We start from the raw sequence: 10,000 nt of genomic DNA on the forward strand, positions 1-10,000 counted from the left end.
ATATGACAGATAATTTCTGAGAATTCCTGATTGTCGTAAAAGATAAAATAACCAAAAATTGTGACACCCTATTAGTATCTTAACTTCTTTACTTTTTATAAGCAGTGGTTGTTGAGTATTGTCCAAAGGGTACAATTTCAGTTTCATATAACCAAATTGTATAAGGTAATTTGCCTGTTATGGATGGATCAGTTAAAAAATGAGATAATTTTTATACAATAATACTGCCTAACGGATTGCAATGAGTTTGGTATCAATGAATTTCTTTCACTCTTGTACCTAAATATATAGAAATTACTGCATGGAAACTCCCCAAAGCCCCATAATCTTGGCCCGATAGCAGGGAAGGGCATGAGAGGTACCAGAGAAGGTGCGGGTAAAATATGAATGATGTACATAAAATCAGTCACTATATTGCTGGTCCTCAACTCCCACCCCCCAAAAAAACTAAGAATCCTCTACGCATTCACAGCAGGAGAGAGTGTTGGACAGTCTCAGCATCGGGCATTACTGCATGTCTGTCATACCGTCTCTTCTGCCATGAATATGTTGTGGATTCTTTTTGTTCCATTTCAGGGGTTAGGAGTAGCAGCCCCCCCCATGGGGGATTCGCAGGTCACAGCCACATGCATTAGACAATATAGTGACTGATTCTCTGTATGTTGTTTATATTTGACTCTGCAATTTAACTGTTACCTTTTATGCCCTCCTATCGATGCCAAGATTGTCACTAATTAGGTAGTTTTTGTGTGTGTGTGTGTGTGTATGAAATAATTTATATATATATATATATATATATATATAGATAGATAGATAGATAGATAGATAGATAGATAGATAGATAGATAGATAGTAGAGAATGGGGGTAACCCATTTATATGAAAGTCATTGGAATTTGTTATGCAGAACTATTGTGTCAAATTACCTAAAAGAAGTAACTTTTCATCTATGGTATTTCCTTTGTAAATGGAGAATTTGAAAGGGTATTTGTTATTGAAAGTGATGCACCCTCCAGAGACAAAGTCCCAAAACCAGGGAATCATGTGAGCCCAAAATCCCAAATCTAACCTTTCCTACCTTCTTTTTATTTCTTTAACAGGGGGAAAAGCCTGTATTTATGCATTTTGGTATAGATGACAGACTTGGATAAGTGATTTTATGCTTACCAGTACTTTCTGCTGATATTTTTATACCTAATGCAGATGTTTATCTTGAACTTTACAGCTTCTAAAGGTAATTCTATATGTATATTTATAACAATGAAAGGCTTTTGTGCTGACTGATATTATGAAGAAGTCTTTTAATAATGCTTGGGTAAAAAAAAAAAAAAAAACTGGAGCATAGATTATAATAGAGCATTTTAAGGTCAGAGTGAACTTCACTCAGGATTAAGGATGAATAAAAAATTGGTAGATGATATTCTTGTAGAAGACAAAAAGCTATAGTCTTTGGTACAGGAAATAATCTGCTACAGATGATACGCCACAAGTAAAAGCTAAAGATTGCCGATAGTGCCACTTACAGCCTAAGTCCACTTGGTGCTACTGTTTCAGCTCTAAAAAATTGCTAAGAAATGTAAGCACATCACCATGAGTTCTTGTGCCACATAGCAACATTTGTAATAGAGAATGGTTAACTAGGGATACTTTGTAATCTGAACTTTCTCAGTGACCATTGTATCCCCAAAATAGGTAACCAATATCAGAGCTATGATAACATGAAACTCAGTACAATCCTTGCATTCAATAAGGGGCCACCAAAGCTTTGTTATATTACTTTACACTTTGGTCTCAGGGACTTAAAATCATGTACAGAAAAGGTTTGGTTACAAACAGACGAGAATGAAGGATGAAAACTAATTTTGTAAGACAATTATGATTAATTACTGATACTTGAGTGATTCTGTTAGTCATTCTCAGAGCTGTTGTAATTATTTAGCATTCTAAGAAATTCATCTTTAAACACGCCGCATTGATCTCAAGACTGTCACCATCTTCTAATTGCATATTCTGTGAGGGATATTAGCAGTAGCCTCAGCTTGCAAAAATGTATTTCTTGGAGGGATGATAATTCTGCAGTCAAATGTCAGGTTTTTATGTAGAACTGTTGTAGGAATCATTACTGTTAACTGAAGACTATAACACCTCTCACACATTTAATTTCTTTTGGCACAAGGCAGAGACTGCAAAGGTTTTTAACTCCATTCAGTCATTCAAAGTATACCTTGAAGTGCAGAAAAAAAATATGTATATGTGTGTGTGTGTGTATATATATATATATATATATATATATATATATATATATATATATATATATATATATATATATATATATATATATATATATATATATATATATATATATATATATATATATATGTATGTATGTATGTATACAAAAAGTGTTGTGTGTATGTAGCCTAAGCTTCACATCTTTTTCTGTTTACTTTTTTTTCAAATGTTTCTAAGTTAAAACAATATCAAATATAAACTAGTGATATGATGTTTTGGAAAATACATGTCTATCTCAATCTCAACTAGAATATAAGTTTTTCTTGTAGCATTCAAAGTGGCTTGTTTAATATTATAAAAATTTAATAAATGGGCACCAATTCAAAAATGCAAAAGTTGGCACAGGACTGTGACTTTCTGGATACAAGCCAAACACAACCCACTCACTTACAACTTCTATTTCCTCTTATGGGGGCATGTGCATTGATTCTCATACTAAGCCCAATTTATGGTTGATATTCAAGTGGGTTCATTTTTCTTATAACTTTTTTCTTGTTCTTTTCTTCCTTGTTTTCCATGTTCCCCCACAATATAGCTGAAGGGTGATAGCTACTGATACAAAGTAGTTTTACTTCATAGTAAACTTGAGGTTCCCATATATTGAGAACAAAATTTTATATTTGATGTTTTTATCATTATAACCCTTCCTTCAGTTGGATTTTACAATGGTAAAACTGAATTGTATGTCATTAGGATGCTACATGGGATGCGTTTAAGGGAATCACAATTTTCAAATTGTTTTCTTCTCTGCCCATAGGTCTTGAGATACTGGCTTCAAAATGAATAACAGTCCTCATGGGATGGCGCCTTGGCATGGAGGCAACCAAGGACAGGGAGGAGGAGGTGGAGGTTGGTTTAGTGGACCCCCTGGACCTTTCGGAGGGTATGGCCATTCGTACAATGGGCCACCAGGACCTCCCCCTGGATGGAATGGGTATGGCCCTGCAGGGGGAGCTGGATATGGAGGCTATACAGGCTATGTAAGTAGACTAGTACAATTTTGTGTTATGTATTTTAATTGTTTATGATTTTCTACGATCTAATTAAGTGATGCATGTAATTTTCTTATGCAGAGCTTTATTCTTCATTATACAGTTAATATTTTGCTTTTTTGTTGCTCCCATTATAAATATGATAATGTTATATATTATAGATATTTTAAGTTTTATCATTTGAATTTAGTCCGGTTGTTTTGTGTATTTTATTTGGAATTCTTGATTATGTATGTTCACTTATTTTCCTTGAAACCTATGAAGGGCTGCCAAGATTAGTAGATATATATGTACAAGGCTAACAGAATGGTTCTTCCTTGTTGATTACCTTAACAAAGGATTATCTTTATTAGAATGAACGATCTATTAGTATTAGAATGTATTTGTATGTCACTCAAGTAGACTTGTGTCACATTGACCTTTTTCTGGTAAATTCTTGTTGTGATATTAGCAGTAGTGTTGATTTCTATAGTGTATTATCAAATGTATTTTATTTAAGAGCCTGCTTTTTCCAGCAGGCTCCTTGGGGATATGGCATTCCACATGGAATGCCTGGTCCTTCACCAGCTTCACAGCAGCAGTCAGAAGGGAAAAATGTTGACAATTCTGATGATAAAGATAAGAATAATGGGGGAAACAGCAATAATCCCCCCCTGCCTCCTGGTCCTCCACCTAACCAGAATTCAGAAATGGGGAACCAGAACAAAGGCAACATGTCAAATAACTCACTCTTAAAACAGAATGATAATGTTAGTCCACAAAAGTCTGATGTACCATCTCACAATTTTGGAAATCAGAATTTTGGTCAGGGCTACAATCAGAATTTCTATCAGTCATATGGCCAAGGTTTTGATAACTTCAATGGTTATAACGGTGGTTGGTATGGCCCAGCTGGACCTCCTCCAAGGGGTCCACCTCCCAATTTTAACCAGAATCAGGTAGGAAGAGGAATGTCAAACAATGCAGGAAGTGGACCTGTTAAATTCAGTCTCCCTGTGAAGAAGGGTCTGGGATATAATGCCTTACATCAGCCAAATCACGGCCAACAGCATCAGCAGCAGCAACAACAGCAACAACAACAGCAACAACAACAGCAGCAGCAGCAGCAACAACAACAGCAGCAACAGCAGCAGCAACAACAACAACAGCAGCAGCAGCAACAACAGCAACAGCAGCAGCAGCAACCACAGCAAATGATGATGATGCAGCAGCATAAATCACAACAGCAGCAAAGACATCAACATCTTAATAATGCAAATACACACCAGAAAAATAATAAGAAGAACAAAAACAGGGGCAAGAATGTCATTATGTCAAATAATCCCTGGACGAGCAACAATTTCTTGAATAAACAGCAAAACATGTTAGGTTCTGTTGGCAAAGAAAATACAGAAGCAGAGTCGTTAATGAATAAAGGCAAAACAGAAAATGAAAACCAGGATGTGGGGAACAAAGGCCAAGATACAAAAAGTGCCGTCCTCCAATCCAAGGCAATAAAAGAGATGACAGGATTGGTAGCCAATGGTGACTGGCCAGAAAGTTTGAAGTAAGTGTTGTTTGATTGTAATGTTCTATGTTGAATTGATGACGCACTTTGTCAAATAGATTGTACTCTACTTGATGTTTTTTGTATTGATATGCTAAAATGGCAAAGGGAGTGTTGTTTTACTAAGTCCTTGTGTTATTGATTTTTTTTCTGACATTTTATGTCTTTGTTATTTATTTCAGAACATACGTAAGTAGATGTTTTAAACGCTGTGTTACTGAACTGGACAAGGACCTGGTGGAAATTTGCTTGAAGGGAAAACTTACTCAAGCAGCAAATAATGGAACTCTGTGGACAAAGGTACAGTTGCTTTCATAGTATCTTAATAAAAATTGAATGGCAAATATTTTATTGATGTTTTTATTATTATTGTTTATGTTGTTTTTGCTATCTATTTCAGAATTGGGAAGAGGAAGAATTACCCAGTATACAAAGTGAATCTACTTCAAATATAATATCCCATATCAAAAGCTGGAATACTGCAACTGATGCAGGGTCTGATAATAGCTCTTCAAGCCCTATGAAGCTGCAGGGAAAGAAAGGAATGAAGAAAAATATTACCCCAGCATTTGGGTCAATGAGAGGGATGAGGTCAGTTCTCTTTAGTACTGCTTAATAGGTACTTATTTTCTATGCCAATTCCTAGATCTGTAAAGAAACAAAGTAATGATATTTAATGAAAGAAAAAATTACCCATTAGATCCATTTGCATAGTGGAAATCAGTGCCGAAAATAGGGGCATTGGGTTTCGTAAGTAGCCAACATCCTTGGTGTGCGGCGCGAAAGCTAGGCAGATGCGAACACGCATGAGCACTGACATGACTCTGTGCCTCCCCTTTGCAAAGTTAGTTTGTGTAAACTTTTTCCAGTGACCATATTTGTCTTTTGGTTTGCTTTATCCGGATAGAAATAACTTATTTTCATTCCACAAACTCCATATCATCCCTCTTTGTCGTAAATATATGGAGCATTTGGCTATTTGTGTCATATCTCATATTTTTTGTAATTTTTAATTTTCTGTAATTATTTGTCTTCTGATTTGCTTTATCCAGATGGAAATAACGTATTTTCGTTCCACAAACTCAATATCATCCCTCTTTGTAGTAGATATATGGAGCATTTGGTCATTTGTGTCATATCTCATATTTTCGTTATTTCAAATTTTCTGTAATATAACCTGCACCACCGGTCACAACGGCCAGGAGTACAATGCGTTTCTTGAGAACAACGTCTCCCCTGGAGCTGGCACTCTTCCAATCACAGCTTACACATATTACATTCCACATTCGTTTATCATTGGAAATAATGCTAAAACCCTCTTCTTTGGGCCAAATTATTCAAATCGCACTCCAGAGGTTTGTGCATTTATGGCGAGTTTTTTCCATCACCCTGGCCGTCTTCACTCATGACGGCAGGTTCGTGTCACCTGGCCCGCAGCCATTTTACCCAGTGATGGCATGTTCGCATCACCTAGCCCTCAACCCAGATTTTTCCATAATGGGACTGTAAGGTCACCCGGATTGTAGGATTAATTGAAGTATAGTAATGATTTACTTGAGTATTAGTGGTTGATTCTTTATGTATCATGTGTCCTATTGCATGTAGGGAATGTAAAATTTATTAGTTACTGTTTTCTTGTGAATCGTACTAAAGGATGTACCTTTCCAAGTCTGATTCTCGGTTTCATTCAAGATCAAGGTCTCGCTCACGGTCGAAGTCAAGATCAAGGTCAAGATCAAGGTCAAGATCAAGATCACCTGGTTATAGAAGAGGGAGGCGAGATAATAGGCGTAACCGACATTCTTCCAGCTCAGATGATGAATCAAAAGGCTTTATTAGATTGAACAAGAGAGGAAGAAGCCCAGTCAACATGAAGGGCAAAGGGAACAAGAAAATGAAGGGGAAGGGCAAGTGAGTAAAACTTTCCCCTTTCTGTTGCTTTCCTTCTTTGTGATATTTGGACTGCATTACAATATTCACATTGTTGGTGTGGCCTGGTGAGTGTCATGCACCGGCCACGTCTAAGAGGGGCCCAGGATGCTAGCCCAGTCAGCCATGCACACTCCCCAGAGTGGAGGTTAAGGGAACGCCAATCTTTCTCCCAGAGACTTTGGGTTAAGAAATGCCAGAATACATGATATTTAGACAACTCATTTCACCAGGCCCTTACAAATCCTAAAAACTAAAACAGTATATTAAAAAAAGATTAACCCAGTGATATTGTCATGCTTAGACCGCACCAATTTTATTTGTTGCTTCTTTGAATTTTCAAAAAAGAAAACGGAGTGACAAGGCAGGGGGTAGGGGGAGATCTAGGGAGAAGATGTATGTCTTATAGAACATAAAGAAAAGCAGGATTATTTTCAGCTTTTCATGACATCTTCGAGGTAATGAATCTCATCCTTTGGTCTATGACTACAATTCTGAATGAAGAACATTGCTTTTGACCGAATTTGTTTGTGTTGCATTTACTACAAATATTGTAATTTTTGTTTTGTATGATATTAATCCAAAGTTTAATAAGCCTGTAACATTAAAAGACAAACAACTCAAACCCAAAAACCAAAAACCTATACAACAACAAAGGTTTTCTGTGTTGGGTCCCTTTCCACTAGCATTTTGTTGTCTTCCTTGGCATCCAAACTTTCAGCTTTACTATACATATATATATATATATATATATATATATATATATATATATATATATATTTATATATATATATATATATATATATATATATTTAATATATATTTAATGTATATTTAAGTATCAATCTGCTCTACTGTCTACATACTCTATAAACTCTATAAACTACTGTACATCTAAAACTATAAGTTTAGTTTAGTTCTAGAGTTTAGTGGCACACACCAGCACACAACAAAACCTTATAAAAGGCGCCATGTTGTTTTGAAAGAAAAGACACTTCCTGATTGGTTGTCCTCTAGCATGTAATTACAAAGAAACTCTCTGATTGGTTTCCAGCAGCATGTGTTTCTAATAATGGCAATATTTACAGGTTTGTGAAAGCAAAACCTTTAGTAGTTTCTGGTCCAGGCTTCTTCTTCTTCATCTTCTTCTCAAAATACAAAAATTAAAGCAACAAATAAAATTGGCATGGCCCTATACCCAAAATTGGTTTTAAGGAAAACCCTTTTGATATCTCCAAACTTTTACAGAAATGAATCCTACTTCTATTCCAAACATGGACGGATGAGCCTTGATCCAGAGCTTGGCAGTTCTGAACGTCTGCAGAAGAGAGCAGCTAGGTTCAGTGTTGCTGGAAGTGGTCCAGGGCCTCACAAAAAGAGAAAGCCCATTAACCTAACAAAAACAATAAGTAATACATTTACTGTGGATGGAGATGATATAGACTGGACATCCATGCACATTGTTGGCACTTCAACATCATTAGAAAAACAGTACCTACGATTAACCTCGGTAAGTAATAATATGAGTGAGGGGTTTGCAAGGAATATTTGAAAAAGTTAGTTAAGTTGATAGTAATAATACATATATATACATATATATATATATATATATATATATATATATATATATATATATATATATATATATACATACACATTAGTGTTTGTGGAAAGGAATGTTGAGTATAATCAAAAATAATTTTCATTTGAATCAGTTTTTAGAAGTTCATTTGTTCCGTAGGCACCAGACCCATCAACAGTAAGAACGATAGATACTCTGAAAAGAGCCCTAGAGCATATAAAGTGTCAGTGGGTTCGAAACCAAGATTACAGATATGCCTGTGATCAGCTGAAGTCACTACGTCAAGATCTCACTATCCAAGGAGTTCGAGATGCCTTCACTGTTCAGGTAAAGGATTGTATTTTATGGGTTTATCTTTAAATTTTTAAGAGTGCCAGTGAAGTCAGTGAATGTTGTTATAATGTTATAAACTTAAAGGATAGGTGCTTTTACTTCTTAAAGAGCATTTTGTAAGATATAGATGCTAATGACAAAGAAAAGACATTTAATATTTCTCTATGCTATGAAAAGTCATATAGATATTCATTATTTATATCCAAAACTGGTATGAGAGCTTGTTCACAGTTTCTTAAATCAATTTCAAAATATGAAAATCAAGGATTATTTTGGGGGACATTATAGATATTTTCTTGAAAGAGTACTGATAAGGCAAATTTAAATGTATTAATTGATTTGATATGAGTAAGTAGTACACAGATTTAGCCTTTTAAATTAACTAATATTTTTCAGGTGTATGAAACTCACTCTCGCATAGCCCTTGAAAAGGGAGACCACGAAGAATTTAATCAGTGCCAGAGTCAGCTCAAGCAGTTGTACAGTGAAGTTGGTGGCGATAACCACCTTGAATTTATTGCCTACAGACTTCTTTATTATATGTTTACCAAGAATACATTAGGTATGTTATTGCTGGTCTCTAAGTTTCTCTTTTCTGATATAAATATATATATATATATATATATATATATATATATATATATATATATATATATATATATATATATATATATATTTGTATGTATGTATGTATGTTTATGACAGAATTGAGCCTGATGTGTTATAGAAGAATAAGAGTTGTAATACATAGTGACTTTGTTTATACGGTTTCTTTGTTTCTTTTTTGTTTTATAAAAGATGAAATTGCAATGAGGATGTATGTTTTACATGTGTGTGCATGAGTGAGTGCTTTAGGTGCATATTCAAGAGAGAAAGATAGATAGATAGATAAATAGATTATATATATATATATGTTATTTCATTTGGTCTTATAGCATATGTACAATATTCCAGATATCACATCCCTCATGGCTGGGCTAACAAAAGAACAGAAACAGGATGAGTGCATCAGCTTTGCCCTGCAACTACGTGCTGCATGGTCTTTATCCAACTACCATAGATTCTTCTTGCTGTACCGGAATGCCCCTAAGATGGCAGGCTACTTAATTGATTGGTTTGCAGATAGGGAAAGAAAACAGGCTCTTAAGATTATGTTGAAAGGGTTTGTATTTACCTGTACTGTTTTTGTTTATTTGTTTGTTATCTCATACACATATACATATGTATATATATATATATATATATATATATATATATATATATATATATATATATATATATATATATATATATATATATATATATATATATATATATATATGTATAT

General features: G+C 34.8%; 1 protein-coding gene across 2 annotated transcripts in view; it reads left to right on the forward strand.

Moving 5' to 3' along the window:
• The window catches only part of LOC113805896 (leukocyte receptor cluster member 8 homolog), a 16,700-nt gene that overhangs the window by 1,603 nt on the left and 5,097 nt on the right, over positions 1–10,000 (forward strand). The window contains exons 2-10 of one of the 2 annotated variants that reach the window (XM_027356967.2): positions 3,049–3,271; positions 3,799–4,829; positions 5,012–5,129; positions 5,230–5,420; positions 6,522–6,740; positions 8,007–8,268; positions 8,500–8,667; positions 9,070–9,235; positions 9,628–9,835. In XM_027356967.2, the coding sequence (XP_027212768.2) occupies positions 3,071–3,271; positions 3,799–4,829; positions 5,012–5,129; positions 5,230–5,420; positions 6,522–6,740; positions 8,007–8,268; positions 8,500–8,667; positions 9,070–9,235; positions 9,628–9,835 (2,564 nt within the window). In that variant the 5' untranslated portion in view covers positions 3,049–3,070. The remainder of the gene's footprint in view (positions 1–3,048; positions 3,272–3,798; positions 4,830–5,011; positions 5,130–5,229; positions 5,421–6,521; positions 6,741–8,006; positions 8,269–8,499; positions 8,668–9,069; positions 9,236–9,627; positions 9,836–10,000) is intronic. The other variant, XM_027356968.2, reaches the window with a different exon arrangement.

Source organism: Penaeus vannamei, chromosome 35 (assembly GCF_042767895.1).
Source record: "Penaeus vannamei isolate JL-2024 chromosome 35, ASM4276789v1, whole genome shotgun sequence".
NCBI classification, from domain to species: Eukaryota; Metazoa; Arthropoda; class Malacostraca; order Decapoda; family Penaeidae; genus Penaeus; species Penaeus vannamei.